The sequence below is a fragment of the Barbatula barbatula genome, assembly GCF_947034865.1.
Source record: "Barbatula barbatula genome assembly, chromosome: 5".
Lineage (NCBI taxonomy): Eukaryota > Metazoa > Chordata > Actinopteri > Cypriniformes > Nemacheilidae > Barbatula > Barbatula barbatula.
The window spans coordinates 23669467-23692975 of record NC_136769.1 but is presented as its reverse complement, the minus strand read 5'-3'; the positions used below and the strand labels follow the sequence as shown (position 1 = coordinate 23692975).

Genomic DNA, 23509 nt, shown 5'->3' with positions numbered 1-23509 from the left:
AAGAATAAATGAACTGACGTGAACTGCTATAATGTTTTGGCCGAACATTCGTTGAGCTCTTTTTTCAATCATACAGAACCGTCAGCACAGGTGTAGTCTGCTCGATGCCTTCTCATTAATGCAATTCTTCTCTTGAGCCCTGAACGTGATGAATATGTATATTGGCTTAAACATGTGGCTTCTGGACTGACAATGGCATTGCCAAACGTTATACAATTAAACAATGCCACAGAAAACGATGCAATGAGCCACAGGTAAACAGACAAACAACTATTGGCGCTCCAATCTGATGGGTCCAGAAGATATGATATATGGCATGAAGCTTGAAGAGCTTTATTTATACATCGGAATAGCAGCAGAGCATGGCGTACAAAAGAATGATGAAAGAACGAAAGATGTACGAAAAATAAACAAAGGCTTTGAAAGGTTGGAGTATTGAGACATCAAACGCAAAGCAGAAGCAACACAGAGCCTCTCACCTGAGCTGACATATTGACAACAGCAGCCTATGAGGAGAGCAGAGCTAAGACAAGGGGTTGGCAAGGTCAGACTAAACCAACAGAATGGTAGAACCTAATTTCCAATGACAGAAGGGCCTTTCATCTGAGGCCCTGCTGTGTTTAATTATTAAAGAAGGCCCTTTCTCGTTGGGGCCGGCATGCATTTGAAGTTCTTAAATTTGGCCTTGCTGACAGACCTCGGCCGGTCGACTCGCCGTGCTGCTTTTACCTGTGTGGTTCAGTCGCTGAATGCTAATTTGTAGCGAGCAAAACTCATTAGGCACCACACGACATCATGTGCTACTGACGGACATGTATCTCGGCTCATCTCAGACAGAATAGTGAAGTGTTTTGACCCCTCCGGCCTACATTTAAATGGCTTAAAGCCTCTCTTTGTTTTGTGCACACACAAAAAGGCGCGTGACTGCAGAGGAACGGCCAGAAACATACACAAACAGCATGCAACCCTGTCGTACATATGTTGGTTAACTGTAGAGACAGTTCATCTTTAGGCACTACCTAACCAAGTGAAGATATTTAAACCACAATGTACACTTTGGTCTCATAAAAAAGGCATCAACGCAAGTTGTGAATCACTGTTTTTACTAATAGCCTAGATATAGTTGTCATGCCCTTAAACGTGATTTATTATTATGTATTACTGTTTCCTTGCAATGCCGTACTTAGTTATTATATGTAGTGTAAATAGACTAACAGTGGCAAGAGTCTGAGCGTTGTACTCGTCCTCCATCTTGGCCAGCCGTTGGTTGGTGTCCTCCAGCAGCTCATGGATGTTTTCTGTGTGTTTCTTCTGCAGCTCAAACTTCTCCTGCTCCATCTCCGCCACCGCTGCATGCAACTGACATTCAAAAACCATCGATCACTCAACAGTCTGCCACTGCTTCTACTAGTACTTTTGATATTTCACATTTTATATACACTGTAAATTGCAGACATACTTAATTTGTGGAAAAAGACAACTAGAGACTACTCAACATTTCAACCCATTCTAACTAGACACAAGCCCTCATCTTGATTAACTGGCTAGAAAACTTGATTCTCTGTGACATTAAACTAGCAAATTTCACAACAATGTGCAATACAATACCCCAGGCCATCTTTATTGTTGAGCCCTGAACATGAGTCCTACATAATTTTATGTTTAGAGAACAAAGAGAATGTTTTATAAGGCCTGAAGGAAAAATCCCTTACACCAAAAGCCTGTACAAAGGCAGGGAAGAGTTTTGCTTTCCTATCACAGCAATAAACATCTCATTTCTACTGCAAACTCAGAGAAGATGGCGGGGATTGGCTGGCCTCTCAAAACTCTGAGCATTCAAAGCTCTGGCTGCTGGGAGATGGGCCTGCGGAAACCTGAGCCCTTTCAACCCTTCCTTACCTTCTTCTCCCATTCGTTTTTCAGAGATTCAGCACTTTGATCGGACATTTTTTTCAGCTCGCTGATCTGTTTCTCTTTGGTCTGCCGGATGACCTGGGACTCTCGCAGCAGGCTTTGAACTACAGGAGGAAGAGACAAATACTGAGGCCTGGCCACAGGGTATCTCGCACCCCAGGCAGCATGATTCTTCTTTTGACCACACAAAACACACTCCGGGACCGAGAGACAACAATGGGGAAGAATGTAAGTTTTCATATATGTATCATGTAGACTGAGAGGAATAAAAGACGACGAGGTTATGTGTTGCAGTGATTTTACACTGATGTGTTGTTAAAGGGATACTTCATCCAAAAATTCTGTCATCATTTACTCAGCTTCGAGTTGTTCCAAATCTGTATAAATGTCTTTGTAATGATGAACACAGAGAAATATATTTGGAAGAATGCTTATAACCAGACAGATCTTGACCCCATTGACTCCCACAATAGGAAAAAAAACAATGGTAGTCATTGTTTTGATCAATGACTACAGAACTGTTTGCTGTACTACATTCTCCAAAATGTGATACTTTAAAATGATGAAGTAATTTTTCCTAATCAATGGGTGTTGAGATCCTTCTGGTTATAAGCATTCTTACAAATATCGTTCTCTGTGTTCATCAGATTAAAGACATTTATACAGATTTGGTGAGTAAGGTTTTGGGGCCTATGTTTTCAGACAAGCAATGTGTAAATTCATTATTCAAAACAATTTCTATGTATTTTCTCCAATGTCACAACCCTACTTTTTTTCCTAGAACAGCTAAAAAGCTGTGCAATGTGTTATTTACAGTATAATTCAAAGTTACAGTGATGCTAAATTTAAAGCACACTGCCCAACGTCAATGCCTTTTTAGAGAACTAATAATAATAAGCAATATTCATACTGTAACTAAGCATATGTTGAGGCTGAACAAAAGCCTTATAAAATATTTTGAGAATGAAATGACAGAATTTTGAGCATTGCAGCTTTTGTTAGGGCCTCTTCTCATCCTTAAGAGATGTTATGGGGCCGTGGGAGTCGTGCACAGCTGGGGCACATCGGGCAACACCGTCAACCTGCCAGATCACTCAGAATGAGTGTGTAAACACCTCCTCGTCCATGTCTTCCCCTCACCTCTGTTCTCCAACCTCCGAACGCTCTCCTCCACCTCCTTCTGCTTCCCTCCATACATGCTCTTCAGCTCATCAATCTCACCGTTCTTACGGTCCAAAATCTAAATAAACAATAATAAAGAAATCATTTTTTAAGACCCTGAAAGTTGCCAATGTGCTTCTAAAGTGTTACAGGTGTCTATTTTACTGGTCTAACTCAAAAAATCAATTAAGCCTCTATGAGAATCTGGTCTTACCAAAGGTCACGGTCTCAATGGATGTCTACATGTAATGTTTACATCCATTTAATTGATTCCCAGTCTGATCAAAGTAATCTTCTAATCAGGCCACATGATTTGAGGCAACATTACTGACTAAAGTGTAATATTAAAAAGTATAACCTAAAGTATAAGCAACAGTTATGATGTTTTTCTTTGCACTTAAAAAAAAACATTTTTTAAGGCATTCATGATATCGAGACAACGGATGACAGAACGTTTATGTTCCAGACCTTCCAGATAATCTAGAGTTGTAAATACATTTCAGTGGGAACAGAGTTTAAATAGAGGTTTGTGGTCCGTCTGTATGACAAGCTAATGCTGGCTGCAGATTACAGAGGATAATGTTCTTATTCACAAGCATGACCATGAAGGAACTCACTCTCTCCTGCGTCACTGAATACTGGAAATCGTTGCTTTGAAGCTGACGATTTGAGAAATGGGGGGGGCAAGATCTCCCTCTTTGGCCCTTATTCAGTGCAAGGTTTTAGGACTAAGTATATTATCTGTAACAGTAGTGTAAGCTTAACGCAGAGGCTGACAATTCATCATTATTCAGAGCATTTCAGGAGACAAACCCATGTGTCCAAGCATCTATTGGTGAATTGAGTTAATGAATTGTTCTCACCAAATTCTCTAAAGCTTTTAACAACCTTGAAAAACTAATACATGAGAAAACGGCATATTCACATTCAGTGAGTTTTGCCTATTCAACCAACAGGTGTAATGGTGTACAGAAGGAAAGCATCAGTGAGGAAATCTTTTTGGCAATTGGAAATTAACATTTTATACGATAAAATAAGAATAAAGAAAATGTAAATATGGGATCTCGTTACTGAAATACAGGGCATTTTGAGTGTTAACATTCCAGAAGTATGAATAAGACCTGCCAGTTTCTGAAAGGACTTAAGCCATAGCCCTGAGGACCAACAGACCAGTTCTGCAAGTTCTTAACAATGGGCCATTGTGTGACACGACTAGGGCTTTTGATGAGTCTAAAGAATTTCGGAATCATTCGGGGTGGGATGGAGCCAAACGCAAAGCCGTGTCCAGCAAGTTCCAAATAAACATCTGCTGGACCTGTTCCCAAGCAGCAACCCGGTGTTGTGCCTTGAACTGTGGGCGATAAGATGCCTTGGCTCAAGGTGGGGCAGGAGGCGGGTGGGCATTTCAGAAATGTGTTTTATCTGATGCGGCCATTACTCAGCAGAGAGCTGTTTGTTCAGCCTGCTGTAAGTCCTTTGATGGCTTGACCTTCTACAAGCCATCTGCGTCCAAGTGGGAGTTCAAAGGCTCTAAGCCATTGTCCCAGTGAGGGTGGACAGCGGCGTTGTGACCAGGGGTCTGCAACTCTCAAAGGACCCTATGGAGTTCAACAGCCAAGGGACATGACAAACGGCATGCATCGAACCAAACTCCCCAGGATTCATGCAAGCCCTCCGAAGGACAACTACGCACCACATGTGTGTGTGGGGTGTTTCTAAGGCCTTCAAAGAAAGATGCACCTAAGCAAATATTGACATCCTCAGAATGAACCCCATTTGAGGCAGCATCTCAAAAGTAGAAGTTTACTGCACTTTATGTCCATGCAAGATGACTGCCATATCAAGAAACCTGAATGTGATCAAGATAAACACTGTGTTACAACATAATCAAAGCAATTAAGAGGCGATAGAAGAAACCAAAAATACTTCCAAATGACTTCCAAATCTTCATTGGACCAACTAAACAAACACAGTCTTCAAAGGAGTCTATTATGGGACGTACTTTCTGAGGTTGAGGGTCTCTATACAGCGTTGTTCAGTGAGATTTCAACTTTTAAAAAAAACTAAAATGCTGAAAGTTATTATGTTCTCCCTCTGAAAAGTCAGCGAGCCCATCAGTGGATTATGTATCCTGCTTTTTGTCCATCAGAAGTGCACTCTGTTGCTAAGCTCATCATCCCGTGAGCCGGTCGCCTGTGAAAGATGAAAGCTTTAGGCCTGAAAGGAAAAGAGAGGGGGCTAAAGGGAAGTTCGGGGAACGTTTAGGGACACGCAATTTTCCCATCACTTCCTTAAAGAGCTTTTTTCAGCCCCACACTGCAGGGTCGTAACAAAGTGTTGGGAAGACGGGATGACCATGAAAGACAATCTGCCAAGATGTGTCTGCTTATAAAGGTGTGGAAACAAACAAACGTCTGCTGGCAAAGGTAACTGCTGTAGGTTTTATTAATGCGCAGGCTAAGAAGCTTCAAGGACAGAATAAAACACTGACTGATAAGGCACTGATGAGATACCCGTATGACACATGCTGGATTTACTCTGAAGGAAGGAAATGCTGTTGATTTCTATATTACTTGATTCATTTGGGTTATATACTGTATAAATGGACAATAAAACCAGACAAATCCAATGTGGGTGTGGCAGATGTTCGACTAGAGTATCCTAAATAAATATCAAGCAACCTGAATTCACTCATCTTAATCAACTATAAACACTGCTCGACCCCTGAGGTAAAGTAGTAAAGTCTTTACTCATTTTGGTATTACTCTCATTAACTGTACAAACAAGAATGTTATTCAGGTATTACATTACTGAAACTACTATCCGTCTCCTACCATCCATGGTACACTTAAGCATAAAGGTGTGTTAGAACAACAGGAATTTCCATCCAAACAGATGATGTGTAACTAATATTACATATTTTTAGTGTCAATTAATTACAATGTAATGAATTAAAATGTAAGTGTTGTTTTGAACCCTAAAAGAAGACAGAAAACATAAATGTAATTTGAATGTGGTTTGTTCATTAAATGATCCTTGTAACGTTTGTTTAGATAATTAAGAGTAGTGGCACCTTCTGAATCTCTGCATCATGTTTCTGCTGCATCCTCAGCATCTCCTCCTGGTGTTTGGCCTCCAGAACATTAGTTTTCAGCTCAATCTATAAATACAGAACATCATAAAATACAGAGAATAAGAGCCTTTTTGCAGTGTGCATCCAACTAAAACATATTCGTCATAAATATATATCATAGCTGGGGCATTTTACAGCATTAGGGTGGGTTTTTACTTCTGTGTCGGACCTATGCCGTAGCCTTTTCGCTGTAGGTAATGCACAGGCTTTTGCGTATATTTGTGCATTGTTGTCAGCGTCGACAGGCAATGGCCACTTGGCGTTAGTGTCCACAGGCGCGTTGCTTGTGTAACCAAGACAAGAGCCGAAGAAGGTGCGCGTCAGGCTACATCCTAAGGTTGGCGCCTTCTGAATCTCTGCGTAGGCTAAGCCATAGATCCAACACAAAAGTAAAAATCTGCCTTTATTCAGACTCACAATTCAAATGTACAAGTCTGTGTAAGCTATCCTTTCCACATGGGGTGCAGGCGTTATTAAAGCAGTAGCATATAAGAAGATTCTGAATTTCCCACCAAGTTCCCTTCTATAGTTCAGGCTGCAAAAGTGCCTCAATATTTGTGGGACCAGAAGTGTTTAGTAGCATGTCAGAACATTCATCAGAGGTTTATTAAAGCTGTGAACATAATAAAGAATGAAGTGCAGCAGATATTTTCGTCATTATGGCCGCTGGTCATTCCTGAAGCAGTGTCTTACTTCTCGTGTATTTTGGGAAACATGGTTTGATGTGGCACGAGCAGGATTTGTGAGCGAGCCTCCCCGCCCTCAGGCTGAATGCGCTTCAGGGTTTTCAACGGCTGACACCAAACTGGGGCAAAATCTGGAGGATTATCAGATGGGCTGCAGGGCACTACATGGCCACAGCAAAAGAGAAAGTCTTTTTTTATCTTATGCTTTTGTCAAATTATCACGCTAAGAAAGCACTATTGTCCATTATTTATCCAAATTTCATTAGACACAAATTAAAATTATTTTCTGTCTGAAAAAATAAGATGTTCTATGAAGACATACAGACAGAGATGTGGCACTGAGTGACACTGGCAGAGTGTGGATCCTCTCATATTGAAAACCTTTATCCCCAGAAAGCTTTCTCATTCAGATTATTTTGCGCGCCCTTGCAAAATATCTATCTATCTATATGCATACCTGCTGTGTGCTCCATAAACAATTTATTTCCACATGAAAAACTGAAGGCAGCTCAAGAGGACTTTGCCTGTGTGTGCTTTATTTTTATCCTGTAATTCTAAAATGCCTTGAAGATATATAGGCTGCTTTATGAACACAGCATTAAAACACAAGAATATTTTGAAATTTGACGTATACTTATCGAAAACAGTATCTTCGCATTTTTAGTCCACTGTGACAGTAGACATGAAAAGACAGCAGTCTGTGAAAGCAGTTGTGTTGCATCCACAGCACTGAATACTTGCATTGTGTTGCATCGTGTTATATTTTGGTACAGAACCTAGAAGCACAAGCTCAAGTAGACTGTATGTTTTGCCCCTTACTACGCACCTGGGAAACTAAAACCGAGTACATGTTTCACACCGCAGTCAGACAGCACAAAACAAGCCTCTGTAAATAAACACAGACATAGTTCAATCCATGCCCAGACGCGGATGTTCATTTCACGACAAGAGGATCACGAGGCTGGATGAGATCTTACAAGAGCAGGAAAGACACAGTTTGCTACAGTCACCTGCCCTACTTCCACTCAACCCTGAGAAACAGGCCGCCGCCTCTCGCCGTGCGTACGATTCTTCTTGTGCAATCTCAGAGACCACAGGAGAGCTGTCAAAGGAGAAGATTGCACTGATTGAAGCCGCGCAGTCAAACAGATCCCGGCAGCGCGGATGCAAACGTGGGCGGGACTTTTTTCTTTTCTTGTCTGTTTTTTGAACCTTCAATTGGAGCTTTTAGAAAAGTTTGTCAAACTACATCAGAGGCGCTCTGAAACTCTTGTCTGCAAAGGTGCGGCAGGCGAGCGCACACCTCCGGGTTTTCAGATACCCTGGAATCAGTGAAGCGGATGACATTGGTGCTTTTACTCGCATTAAACTCTCACTGCACTTTTTGAAGAGCAGAGGAAGAGATGGAAGGGTGGGTGGAGAAGACATGAGAGCAGCTGTTGCCTCTTTTCTTCTCCCAGCGTTGGTTTCACACATTTCTCCAGGGAATCTTCTCACAAAGTGTGTGCTATACGTTTTAGCGCCACACAGCGGGGTTCAGGCTGTGATTCCAGCTATTTTCAAGGCAAATACCTTGGTAACTGTTCTATGTTTGAATAAACACCTTCCTTAGGCGAAATTTCTGTTTCAAACAAATACAGCATTATTCACATTAGAACTGCTCGAAAAAAATTATTTACTGTACATAAAGAAAAAGTACTAACGTTTCAAATTAAACGGCTCTTAAAACTGATTTCACCACAATAATGTCATGCACTGGCAGGTGTTACTTGATGTTATCATTAAAGCAGTGGTTTTTACACTTTTTTGTTCTAAGCCCCCTTTGTGTAGGGTGTTCCCCCAAATAAAGACTTACTGTGTGATCTTAAACATAGAATTCTAATTAAACCAAAAACAATGCTGGAACATTCATCATTTTGGTTGGTGGTTTTTCTGTTGTTTGATTGCACATATTTTTTTTATTATAGGTGTTTAATAATGTTTATAAAAAGATTATTATTATAAATCCCATTATAAAATTTCCCAGAAGTCTGATCCTAAATACAATTCTTTTGAAGTCATGGTTCTTCATGTATCAACACCTAATACTAAGGATAAAACATCTTTAACATGTATTCTGGCTATTGTATATAGGCCTCCAGGGCACCACACAGATTTTATTAAAGAATTTGTTGGGTTCTTATCAGAACTAGTACTGGCCGCAGAGAGTCCTTGTCATTGGTGACTTCAATATCCATGTAGATCAGTGATTCTCAACCGGTTGGCCACGGCCCTTTGGTGGGCCTCGGAGCATCATCTGGTGGGCCGTATAGGCAGTGGTAGACAACCGCTAGACACAGTTACTCTAAAGAAGATTAAAAATGGCAGCCCAACACCGTGGTATAATGAACACACTCAGGCTCTAAAGAAAGCGGCACGAAAAATGGAGCGCAACTAAAGCAGAAAACTATTCTGTTTTTCTTTCTGTATTTCGTACAGCATGGATAAGAAAATACAGTAAAGCGCTAAAATGTCTAGATCCGCCTACTTTTCATCACTAATAGAAGATAACCAGCACAATTCTAGGTTTTTATTTAAAACAGTGGCTAAATTAACAAATAAAATATTTTCCATGACTTCTGATTCTGTATATCAGCATAGCAGTGATGAATTTATGAACTACTTCACAAATAATATCCAAGAGAACAAATTATGACTATGTAACCAGAAGTGAAACCCGCTGAACAAACAACTAACTACAGCGCCCCTAAGGAGAAATTACAATTATGTTCGACAGTAGACAACTCTCTAAAATCATAAGATTATCTGAATCAACAACATGCATGCTAGACCATATACCTACAAATCTACTGAAAGAGATGCTCCCAGAAATTGTAGATCCTCTTCTTAGCATTATTAACTCATCTCTGACACTAGGACATGTGCCTAAAGCACATGGCTGTTATAAGGCCCCTTGTAAAAACACACGTCTTCACTACAAAATGATAGCTGCACAAAATGCGGTAGGCTCAAGTTCTTACACGTACAAAAAAGGTATGAGCATATTAGCCCGGTTTTGCCAACCTTGCACTGGTTACCTATAAAAGCATTGCATTAACTTTAAAATCTTGTTTAGTGCCTATAAAGCCCTGCATGGTTTAGCTCCTCACTACTTGAGTGAACTTCTCACCAATTACAGTCCTTCACGTGCACTAAGCTCTCACGCGTCAGGTCAGTTGGTAATACCTAGAATTTCAAAATCAAGTGCAGGCGGCAGATCCTTTTCCTATCTAGCCCATAAACTTTGCAACAGTCGTGCCCGCATTGTCGGAGAGGCAGACACACTCACGCATCTTTTTAATCTTGCATACACTACACTACATCATAATATAAATTGTCCAAAGGTTTAGGCTGCACTAGTTAGATCAACCGGATAGAAATGTTTTAAAAAGTTATTTCATTTTGATGAAACCCAAAGATTTTAAGTGTTAGTAACATTGCTATTCTTTGTTACTACTAAGTGTACTGTAACATTAAAAGACAATGAGATGTTTAACGCAGACTGTTTGCAAGTTGAACTGAAATAATACAGTGGCAAACTACTGTGTCATCACTTGTTGCATACTTACTGCACACATATACCAAACAAGTACTGTATATCCCAAAATACAGTTAAACACTTTTTATGAATACTGTTATTTTATCCCAACGGTAGTTTGTAACTGGACCTGAAACAGTATTTATAATACGATTTCAAGGGAGCAGACAAACTTGTGAAAGCTGGGTGTCACGCAGTGACTAAAGCTGGTAATCGCAAAAGCAGCCAGACAGAAGACACCTGTTGCTTTGGTTTAGGAAATTACAATGTTTCTATGTTAATATACGAAGAGCAATGTGGGTGTGCCAAGTCTTACATTCATATCACCTACCATGAGTTCACCGCGAAAAAAACAGCCACTGTGACATGTTCCCAATTCTCTTGTTTATCAATGCTACTTTAATCTAGTAACTTTGTATAAGCACCTAATGTACTATTGCTCTTTTATGACATATCGCTTATTGCTCTTTGTAAATCGCTTTGGATTAAAGCGTCTGTTAAATGACTAAATGTAAATGTAAAAGATAGTTCATTAAAAAAATTAAAGTAAGAATAGTTAAGCAGGAAACACAAACTCAGTGATTCACAAACAGACTCTTTTGTCAACAACAGAAAAAGAGTCATTATTTTCCTAAGGCCTCTGTTTCACAGTAAAGGGCAGCTCACGCACCATTTCTCTTCATGAAAGACCAGCGGCTCCTGAGGAACGCTTGACTTCCTTCTCACCATGTTACCTGGGAACGATTCCCTGGCCTCGACGTTAACTCAAGTGGACCTCTGGGCCTGCCATTTTCGCCAACTATTATTAATTCCCATACTCTACTTTACAAGGACTGTGCGATTAACTCTAACCGTAAACTAATATTTTTGCTAATCTCTGCATCACTGTGGTTCAAAAGTGTAGGAGTTAGTGTGGCGGCTTTTCCCAAAAACAAGACACAAGCTGTTTATGAAATGGTTGTTTTTCTAGTGAACTTGAGGGCTGATGATGTTGTGTGACTAAAGTTGACCTAAATGAGCACAGCTCTTCCCAGAGGAAGCGTGATCGCGCCAGCAGGTCACGCTCGCTACATTCAACAATACCAGTGAAATGACATCAAAGAGGAGCCGTTCTATGGGATTTTCAGCTTATGCCCACATACAGAGAGGAAGCTGTCATCACAACCAGGGTTTAAGGGCTCCACTGAGAACACATAGAGTCCCAAACAACTGAAACTCTGAAACTGAAAAACTGTGTGTGAAGCGGTCATCTAACCTCCTTTCCTCAAGTTTATTAAAAGCAACCAGCCATCGTTACGCATTTACTTCAAAAGTGGAAAAAACAAAGCAAACCTCAACAAGTTGAAGACAAAGGCATATGAGAGAGCCACAGCTGGTTCAATGAGTAAAATACTTCCTGGTCTTCATGACGTCCCATGATGGCCTTTGTTTCATGAAGCTTTCTTGAGACATTTAAAAAATGGTGCCACATCAGTTTTTTCTTCATGACTCAGAACAACCGTTTTTTGATATTTGATTTAAGATGCGCATGCTTGACTTCATTTAAGCAGAGAACCATGTTTTTTCCGAATAAATTACAATTTTGTTTTCTCGTCACCAAACCCTACTGCATCATATATTGTCAGAACTCTTACAATATGTTGCATCCATTTTTTATAAACTGGACACCATTCACTGTCCAGAGCTAGCAGGACTTTTCTACTTTTGTGTTCTACTAATGACAGATAACTTAATTCATAATTCACGCAGAAATGAAAATTCTGTCATCATTTACTCACTCTCTTGTCATTTCAAACCATTATGACTATATTTCTTCCGCAGAACCCAAAAGAAGATATTTTGAAGAAAGTTGGTGACTGAACAGCGGTGACACTCATTCACTTCTATTGTATGGACACAAAACCAATGCAAGTGAATGGGGGCCAGTTACCGACATCCTTTAAAATATCTTAATTTCTGTTCTGCAGAAGAAAGAAAGTCATTAAAGTGGGTGAGTAAATGATGACAGAATTTTCATTTCTGGATGAATTATCACTTTGGACATGTTCACTTTAGTATCTAGTATCACTTTACTATCACTTCAGACAAGTAAAACCTAGATTATTGTGTATAAATATTGACTGGATTTTCATTGTAAGACGACCATACAAATGTGTTATTTGTCAAAAATATTAGACAAACAACTTATATAGTAATTGTATAAAACACAGCAGTACAGCTATTCTTCAAAATGCCTCCTCCTGTGTTTGACAGAAGAAGTGAAGTTTTCCTTTAAAGGTACTGGGCTGGACACAAGGCAACTTGCTATCAAGCATTATGGGACAAGATAAGAAAGCCCACCTCTTTGTCAGCTTTCACTGAGCCAACCTCATCACAAAGTGTGCTGTTTCTGCTTGACTTGTTGTAAATCTATAAACAAAAAAGAGAAACCAATGATTTTATTAACGAATATTGGATCATTATTTTTGAGAGCAATGTCTTTGTGATTGAGGAATGGCTATCATTAAGATAACTCATTAACTCGAAATTGTGGACATCACTGGCAATGATCTTTCTGGCTGTGCCACTGGAGACTCTTAGCACTTACCGGAGATAGAGGAACAGGGTTCTCACGCAGGTATCGGGGGTTTTCAATCTGCAAAAACATAACAATACAACATGAATCTCTCTTGGTAAGTCCCAAACACCTCCCGTCCCCCTCGGACCTCCTTTCATTTGTCATAAACAATGTGGAAGGGCTTCAAAGAGAGCCATTTAAACCCACAGCCTCTTCCCTAAACTGGCTGTGAGATCATACCTCAGCCCACTCGAGGCATTGTGTGCACTGAGGCCATTTCCCTTCTGCATAAAAATGCCGTGTTTAGGACAGATGCACACAAACAATGAAATGTAGAAGATATTTCTCAAGCTTTATCATGGGAAGATATCTCACGACCGGCTCTACCTCAGATATGTGTTGCTTTTGGTCACTTACGAAAAAGACACTGTTCCCCCCGCACTCAGGAACCTGTCACTGTAAAGTTGATTCATCCGCTTGATCAAGTGCATATTCGGGCTTGAACTCACATGGTAACGCTGATATTATTAGCTGTCAATATATTTTGAAGGCTGATGTTCGTAAGGGGTGTTACATTTCCACCGCACGCTTGAGGTATTTAGCCAATCACAACGCACTTGGCAGCTGACCAATCAGAGCACAGAGAGCTTTTCACATTAATGAGCTTTGATAAAAACCGAGGCGTTACCGAAAGGCGGGGCACAGAGGAGAAACAGTAATGCACGGTATATGAAAACTAATGTTATTTTAACCGTATACCGCATAAACACACTGTATTACACCAAAAACACACAATAATGTTCGTTTTAACCATCCAATATGACCCCTTTAAAATCTGAAAATGCACTTCCGTCCTGTAATGACTATCACTCTTATGTTCAACAGTTTGGTCGGCACATCCTTTAACTCCTCCCCTTCAATTGTCAGTCTGATGCCAGAACCATTTCAAATTAAATGGCTGTATTTATACATCCAATCAAATCGCAGAGAAAGATGAAAGCCACAGCACTGTTTTTATCATTCAATATTTCATTCCACCCAGAAATACGTCAAAATACAGAAGTAAAAATGGTCGCAATTTCTGGTTCAAGGGGACTTTAACTGTAACCAATGTTTACAGTTCTATCTGGCATGTACAATTCGAACACATGACAAAACGTTTTTATCGTATTTATTCAAATTATTGCTATCAATGTGAGTCTTCATATTTGGTGTGAAAGGGGTTTATAGAAATACATTGTTTTGCTCTAAAATCAAATAATGGCTAAAATGTGCATACTTTCGCATGTAAAATGACGAGTTTTGTCCTTATGTTAAGAAGTTGGTTGTCAATCACATATTTATAAGTGTATGGTAAATTGCAGCGCATTCATTTGATGTGGCTTTGAGGCTTGAGCATGGCAGGCGTGTTATCGCAGCAGTTTCACATGCACACCTGATGCAGCACCCACAGCAGAGCAAGCCCGCAAGCCGCCTTATATCTGATACGAGGAGAGTTCAGACTCTTGTTTTTCTCAGTAAACTTTGTGATGGAACAAGCAGTCGGACGGTTTTGCAATCGGCGGGGAATCAAAGGTGGCTATTGAGAAATTCTGGAGGCCAACACAGTTCTATAAAGCCTCAAATGCTTTGATCTCGAGAAGTGTGCATGCCAACATGTTGAGCAATCGCTGCAGCAAATGTTTCCTCCCATATGGTGAAGTCATCAACTACAAACAATGCAATCCAGGACATTTTTTTAAAGCTAGGGCTCACTATATCAACAACAAAAATTTCAAACTCTGCTGGGAAACTCACTTTTAACAAGAATAAATAGTGCACTGAACAATGTGGAAAAGTTTAATTGAGGTGGCTAAAACAAAAGATGTTACAGTGACGACAATGTGAAACAATGAGTTAGTAAGGTTTATTGCAAGTTTCATTAAAGACAGTTGTGTTTTACACCGGTATCGAAATGTTCATTCCTATTCCATTCTTATCTGGCTCTGTTCACATGAAATGCGTTTTGAAGAACTGTCAGGTTCGTGACATTAAATAGCATATGGGCAAAACATGAAAAGCCATACCCCGAGATTCCAGCTGTTGAAGCGAGTCTCAAAGTCACTCTCATCAGAGGAGATGGGCAGCCCGCTGAGTGTCTGCGCCTGGAGGACAAACAGACAGTGAGAAACAAAGAGGAGGCGGGGTCCAGGGAGCCAATCTGGGAATACGGACTGATGCACCTCTGGGTTTGTACTAAACAGATTGTAAAATCCACTAGACAAGAGCAGGCAAACCCATTCAACAGACACTGAACCCATGATCACAAACGACAGCATGTTTATTGTATTATGGAAAATAAAAATGTCATAATCATCACTTACATTATTGCCATAACACACACAATGTGAAAATCCACACAAATTCCACATCATTTCTTTGGTATTATTACTAGTTAAAAAAAAATATATATATATAATATAAATATATAATCTTTTGTGTTTACTAAGGTCCCACTCATTGTCAAAATCCCTACAGTACAGAAGACACGATTCAGACTGAAGCTCAAATAGATGTTCTGTTTCACCTTCTGCTGTTTTTCAACTTATGTTTATATGAAACCACTTCCATGTTCAAATATTGCGATATTCAGACCTGCAGTGTGTACAGCTAACTTGCATAAACAAAAAATACTAGTGTTTAGTTACTGCATCTAAATATACGTTTATTTGAATTTCTTATTAACCAACTAAATAATGGAGAGAATATGAGAGGAGAGAGTGAGAGGTACATGCTCCCCTCATGGCACACCAGATGTTTGGCTGTTCCACATCATTTCCGCTTTCCCTCTTCACATGCAGTAAATTCCTGCAGAGGTCACATGACGAATCGACCTGTCTTTGTTGTCAGGCACTGCTCTTTTCTGAAAAGGCCTCCAGCATTTAAGACCTTTATATCGACTGAATCTTTCCAGGGCTTTGCTGTCCAGATTCAGATTTGCCTCCCCAGGAAATGACTTTTAAAGCCCAATTCTAATTAGAAACTTTGGAAGAAGATTTTGTTCAAATACTGCAGGCATGGAGCCAACATATCACATTACAGGAAGGTGTCTTATCCACATCTACACAAAGCCAGACCTTTTCCCTATCTGATCTTTATTTCCTTTTCACGGCGTCGTCTCAAGAAATATTTGCTTACACACGAAACCTCTGAAACCGACCCAAAACAAAACAGTATACAGTACATGCCAAATCAGTATGTGGTGCTGTCTTCCACAGAGAAAATGGAGAAGACGACTTGGATCAAGGGCCATTGCACGCCGGGGTGATGACATCATTGTTTTAGAAAAAATACAGATTGGTTGTACACGCGAAAACACAAGGGTGGCGGTTTCAGGGTCCCAAACGATACAAAATCTTTAAGTATACAGCTAAACGCATCTCCCTGTGAATGAACCACACCTGATAAAAACCAGGACATGACCAGAACTCACACAAGTGAAATTTGAGAATTTGAACCAAACCGAAATAAATGGAGAAAAGAACTCCATACTTTTACTTGTAAAACCAACGGCTTTGAATTATGGTGGTCATGGCCTGAGGAGAAACTGGTTTGAATGTTTTATTGAAGGAAGTTCAAGCTGGGAGGCCTGATCTTGGATAAGTTTTAAGTTCTCACCTTCTTGATATGGCTCTTCTCCATGTGTTTGAGAGGACTGGAGGCCAACGGTCCGGCTGGAGATTTCTCATAGAACAAACTTCTCTTCCTGTGAAAGATAAAATACTTTAGCTGGCCAAGCACCAGATACTGTAGGTTCCTCAAGCTAAAAGCTATTTTTAGCGAATACAATGTTCTAGATGTCACCATAAATACTAAACACATTTTATTTACAGAAATAAATCTTACAATCACTTATTTATGACATCATTTGTAAAGGTCTCAACGGTGTTGGCAGCTCATAGCAATGTTATAAAAAGTATCTTTCTGACTGAAATCTGATTTCATGATCCTTTTTTTAAAAGTCGATATCCAGTCACATACAGTCATGCACTTTGGTTGCACTTCATCTCACTTACAAAACCTAGTTTGACCAATTTCAACTTTACGTGATGAAGTTGATCATTTAAATACACTTTAAGTTCAAGTGACTATTTTGAATCAACTTTTGAATGGAAGTTTAAGTTTTTATCATTGGTTATCGTGGCCACCCTGCTCTTAAGACCTTGGCTGTTGACCACCTGAGATGAGTCGACCAGTAATTCATAGGGCATATGGACAACGTGTAGAGCAGTCAAGACAAAAAAGTATTTTTCCACATTGTTCGGCTCAATTTAAACACATTAACAACCATAAAGTAGAACGCAAAAAAAGCTTCTCTCATGCAATGGAAACATTATGAATTACATCATATTTTACGCAGCTGATGTATGGTTCATGATTCCTGGAATGAATTTCTATAAAGCAACTGCAGACCTGACATACACTCATCCCTGCTGGACTCATTTATTATACATTGCTTCCAGTTCACTGCTATTTATGATCCCACTTTATTCCCAGAACATTTCAGTTTGATCAGCTATGCCGAGGCCAGCGATGAGAACTTCACAAGTTAGATGTCACTGATTTGGACAAGCGTGACACATTTGTTTTATGGGCAAATTAAGAACGTGTAATTACGAATGCTTAACACATATCTCTACTAATTAAACTAATCCGGAGTCATGAAGAAACGAAGGGAGAGATGACTACTGTATATAAAAGTCTCAACAAATATCTAAATAGACATACAGCCCTGTTATTTTCTATTTTCGTTTTGCTATCGTTCCGCATGCTATAAGCTGTAGACATCAAAGGGCCATCTTAGAGCCGCGATTTAGAAACCGTACTTTCAATATTGGTAACTATTTAATCACATAAATCCAAAAAGCCAAAGAATATTACAACAAACTTTCAAATACCAAAAATATCAAAAACCTCTTGCTAAACCGACATTTCAATCATTCCAAATAATTGTGGCAAGCAACCACATCACAGACAAACTACATCATAAACTTGGTCTCTTATGTGCAAACAGCAGTAAAAAAAGGTAAACATATGATCTGGTTCACATATTTAGTGCTGATGGCAAATACGACAGATTCTTTAGATGTGGATACTGTACATACAATTTAAGCATATCACTACAATCCACAGCTTGTGAAACACACAGTCACAAAGAACGCATTCTTTTATATATATTTTAACTAAAAAGTTCACTGCTAAAATAAATAATCCACTGCCATGTGATTGGGGATGAACTACGAAATTGCTAACTCTAGAAACTCTAAAAGAGGAGGGAATATGTGTCCCTGTGTTTCCAAACGACATCAAAAACAGATTGAAAAGGGCATAGCCAATAAATCTGCTGGAAAATGCATTCACTACACACACACACACTTCGTCTTCCTTTGAGCTGGCAGATGAGAGCCAGTCATTGTGAGTGGCATATGGCCGTTAACAGGTGGATGGGGATAATTGAATCAGATGAGAGTGTGGGATCAAAGAGGTGGACGGCAATTGTAGAGGTGCTGTGGCCCAGCAGTCTGATTAAAGTCCCTCGTGTCTTGACCTTCAGCTGATGATGGCGGCCCCAGACTCAGGAACACATCCACAAGCTCTCCGCTTAGAAACACAAGCACCTGGCTAATGCATTCACTGCATACATGAATGCACATCTTATGTCTCTTAAGGGCCGGGTATACCTGACATTCCGCATCTGTGTCCGTCTCGTGCACAAAGCGTCCGCATAGCTTTGTGAGCACAGTCAATCGTGGATAAGCGCGGGTGGAAGAGTTTGACACGTGCACAGTACGTCCCCGAGTGGACTCGTCCAGTTAAAAATATAGTTTTGCGAATGCGCTGTTGTACGCGATAAAAATTAACTGGGGGCCGAACTATACATTAGCCTTTACACTTGAGCGGCACGATTCATTGTTAAAGGATTATGATCTGGGTTCAAACTCCCACACGATCTCGTTCATGAAAATCAACGATTCTCCTGTGTCTACTACAACTCCAACTAAAAACTCCAATTTGTAATGGTGCTGCCATAGGTATGAAACAGCTTCATAAAGTATTTTCAACCACGTACAATTGTTATTTCTGTGTCAAAAGATTACAGAAGTACTGGGCTTAAAGCAGAGAGTTGCCAACTCGGACACATGAGATCACAACGCGTGTTTACAAGCTCTCAGTCTAACCAAATTTATCTCGCACCAAATAACAAACCAACATAAAGTAAATACAGCCTGACATTGTTCTGATTATGCTTCACATCTTAACTGGACAGGTTTGAAAGAAAACTCGAACGAATGCAGTTTGTACTCCGGACAAATCCGAGTACGCACTTATGATTCAAGATTCAAAGAAGCTTTATTGGCATGACAAAATAAAATGTACATTGCCAACACACAGGAAATATTTTATATAAACATTCTGCAAAAATACAGATAAAGATGAAAATAAAATAAGTATCTATATCGATATAAACAGAAAAAGAGCAAAGTATTGATGAAAGTTCTCAGTGAGGGTGAATGAATATACAAATTATTTGTTGAATTTCCTTTAAAAAGCTGCGTCAAGTGGTTCCACGCAACAATAATAAGTACTTTGAACAAATAACACTTTAGTTGTAAGAACGAAGTAATGCTGACAAATTTATTTTTTTAGTAAATCCAAACCATTCCGATTGTAACAGTAATTTTAAGTGAATTAAACTCAATATTTATCCTTCTCAATGGTACTTTTTGTTGTCATACATAAAATATATACAGACTTACTGCATGTAAGTCAAAACACATTGAGCAAATCAGATGAGAGGCATCTCAGTACTGGCATTAGGACAGTTAAAGCTCATTGAATGATGCAATAGACATCACAGGCTCGCATAAACCTCTCACAGCCTAAGAATATGAACCACTCTTCAAAACAATGGCAACCGAACATTAATTACAAACATGTCTTTTTTCTTTCATGAAAAACACTTAATGCCTAAATGCAAGCTTACGCAAAGCATGCTGGGAACTGAAAATCTCCCTCAACCAGTCTTGTTAAATTAGCAAGTTTATACTCAACAATTGGTCCAATACTCAACAATGTTTAGTTGACCAGTCATACACTTGTTAAGTAAAGCTGAAAGATAAAAAAGATTTGTATAAATAACATAGTTAACTTACGTTAATTCAATTACTTGCATTCTTTATGTACTGTGAACAAGGATGGGTTTTTTGTGTTGTGCCGGTTGTTCTTTGGTCGTGACAGGACTTGACATATCTTGCATAAGGGTTTGAGCTTATTGAGTTTTCCCCCAGTATACATGACACCTTTTGTTGAATCTGGTTACCATGAAATGCTGTACAGTATGGAATACATTTGAAGCAAAGTCCACTAAATATAAAAAAATGGTCAGATCCTCTGACTTTATAGTTGTCATTCAGAATCGTAAGAGAATCGCAATCTCTATTTTAAACAAATAAAACGTAATATTTTGTATGGCCTCCTTTGGCCTTGTTAGCGGCTTGAATATCACTAGAATTGTTTTTATTAACAATAATGTCTTTTGTTATTGACTGTAATTGGGCATCTAAATTAAAACAAAGACAAAAATAACATTAATAGAGTGATTTACTATATTTTGCCTTTCCTGCAATAAGAAATACAAATGATCATCCCCTACACAACACTGTGCACAACAAAGTGTCCGGTGTAAGTTCAGAGTCACGCTTGGACATGTGGAAGTCTGAACTGGCATACACATTTCACCAGAAGCTCAGCTAAAGATCGCCATCAGGTGGACAAACACTAAATCACATTATTTACATTACTTAGCGCTTCCATTTCTCTACCTCACATTTCAAAACATTGCTTTTTGGGAAGACGAAATGGGAACATCTCAGAACTGTTGCAGGGATTCACGACCCTTTAATACAGTATCAATCTTATTTCCTGTACAAGAAGTGAAGAGAGGAGAGGGAGAGGAAGAGGAGGAGAAGAGAGAGGGAGGGGGAGAGGAAGGGGAAGAGGAGGGGAAAGAGAGGAGAGAGGGGAGAGGGAAGGGAAGAGAAGAGAGGCTGTAGTAAAATCTCTCTCATTTCTTTAGCCAAGTAATCCAAGTATTCCTAAAGAATGTCTTAAAACCTTAAACAAGGTTTAATAACAGATATTTGTTGTCATCCATGAAAGCTGTAAAAGTGCTGTATCATCAGCTGACTGACTCACGGAGGAACATCAGAGAAGAACTCAAGAGCTCAATGCTTTCATCTGATCTAAATGTAAGCGACACATTAAAGACATGGCTGTAATTTTCTCCGGATGAACTTCAGTCTGTGATCTAAATGCCTTTAATAGTCTCCTCTAAATCAAGCACTGAACACACAAATGCAGGCTTTCACACAGATGCACTTCCTCTATCTGCTGAGCGTTCAAAATGGGACTGCTCTAATTTCAGAGGAACCAGTGTAATCTTCTGCAGTGAAAGGTCAATGGGCTCTTTGATTCAGGACCTGAAATTGCAGCACAACACAGGTCTGGTATTGTAAAGCGCTTATGTGACTAAACACAAACATGTGTCTTTCATGGGTTCATTGTGTTTTGCTGAATGCTATTCACATTTTGAAGGACACAACAAAACAAAACAACATCCTCACACCAAAAGTTTTACATCCTAATCGAAGACCAAGACCTGCACTACATCTGGAACTAAATTTTATTTGTTGGTGCCAAATATTACGTCTATATATCGATCAAATTTGCCTACTTTGTGAACGGGGTCCATGGTTTGTTTCAACTTAATTAAAGTCACTGAATTTGTTTTAGATTTTCACAAAATTCTTATCATGTCTAGTCACCTTTGGATAGTGCTTTCTACCAATACAAAACTTTAGAGTACATTAACAATTACTCCATTAAGTATTAAAAGTGCATTTTAGCCCGATCTTTTTTGACAGTAACTCAGTGCCAAAAGGACACTGTAATGGTCAGAGCAGTTGTTTTTATAGAAGGAAAAAAGATACATTTCTAGTTTCAACATTATTTGTTCTTCAGACGTTCCTCTTTAAACGAAATTAAGTACTTACATTTCGTTTTTTATGACTGAACATTTAAACAGTTTTCTCATGAAGCCACATTTAGGTCCTCATATCTCTAATACAGAGTAATTCAGGGCCTTCAAAATGTAATTCAAGTACATGAATCTAAAAGGACATTGAAGTATCTATAACGGTTCTAGAGTTACTACTAGAGCACATTTTGTAAAATGAACACAGAAAATGCCCTTTCTTCATTTTTGAGCTGTCACCATTGGCATAAAATGCATCAAGCATTGCTCAAATGAACAGATTTACTAACAGATATGCCGATTTATGTGTAAAATTACACATGTTTCTCATGTCATTTTTTACCCCCTCTAATATGGCTCCAATTGTCATTTTTACGTCCCTTAACAAATGAATTGATTTCTTAATTACTATGAATTACTATTCATCTGAAGCATTTCATTTTTCAACTATCAACTACTATCAAGCGGCTCTGGAAAGAACAGAGGTGTCATCATCCACCTCAATGGGGTTTATACAAACGGAGCGAAGACATCCTTCCGCTAAAATCTCTGCCAGCTCTGTTACATCCGGTGCCGTAGGAAACAATGGCATTCCGCTTCAGGATGGACAAAGGATTACGATAAACAACTATTTATCTAATTATTGAAACACATCGTCAAAAGTTGACAGGTAAAAAGGAGAAGCACTTCAGGCTATACGTTTCAAGGTACATTATTTTTACTTTGATTCACTTGGCAAGTAGTGAATCATCCATGACTATCATTTTACATAAATAAAATCATACCACATCTAAAGAATACAAAAGAGGGTCTAGAGTCCTACCTGTGTGCGTTTGAGAGTGGGGAGGAGGACCACGTTTTCTCTGCCTGACCCAACTCACCAGACACCCAGTCTGGCAGTGCTGCAGAGCTCTGATCAAGTGACCGATTTACCAATGGCTCATCAAAGTAGATGGACTAGCAAAAATAAACACTGAATGATCAACACTGATTTCAGTTCTCAAAACCAAAAGGATTGATTTATAGTGTTGTGTCCCAGCAGTGAAGTATTGACTTAACATGAAAAGGCCAGTGAGTTTATCTACACAAGTCTTACCATGTATGTGGGCACAGTCTTAAGGCTGCCAGGTTGAGGTTTTTGTGCGAATGGGCCTTCCAAAACTCCTTTTCTCAACATGTGCAGAAGGAGGCGGGCATACATGTTACGATTTTTCCTTCCAGTCAGTCCAGAGCCACAGGCCACAGGGTCACAAAGCTTCTTAATCCACAGAGCACATCGCTGGCGCTCTGATGGGTTATGGTGTAATAGTAAAACGTACACATTGACAAAACGTAATAGTTTTCCATCAAGTTTACTAAAACTAAAGCAAAACTATTAAATCATTTCTATTAACTTAAATGGAAAACT

At 39.3% G+C, this 23509-nt stretch overlaps 1 protein-coding gene across 4 annotated transcripts in view; it reads right to left on the bottom strand.

The window, feature by feature from the left end:
- Positions 1-23509, bottom strand: part of cep112 (centrosomal protein 112) — a 111520-nt gene that overhangs the window by 85717 nt on the left and 2294 nt on the right. For all 4 annotated transcript variants that reach the window (XM_079457102.1, XM_079457101.1, XM_079457100.1 and 1 more), the window contains exons 3-12: positions 23198-23388; positions 22925-23058; positions 16686-16773; positions 15095-15172; positions 13059-13106; positions 12812-12880; positions 6149-6235; positions 3055-3154; positions 1900-2018; positions 1216-1359 (exon numbers count right to left, since the gene is read on the bottom strand). In XM_079457102.1, coding sequence (XP_079313228.1) covers positions 1216-1359; positions 1900-2018; positions 3055-3154; positions 6149-6235; positions 12812-12880; positions 13059-13106; positions 15095-15172; positions 16686-16773; positions 22925-23058; positions 23198-23388 — 1058 coding nt within the window. The remainder of the gene's footprint in view (positions 1-1215; positions 1360-1899; positions 2019-3054; positions 3155-6148; positions 6236-12811; positions 12881-13058; positions 13107-15094; positions 15173-16685; positions 16774-22924; positions 23059-23197; positions 23389-23509) is intronic.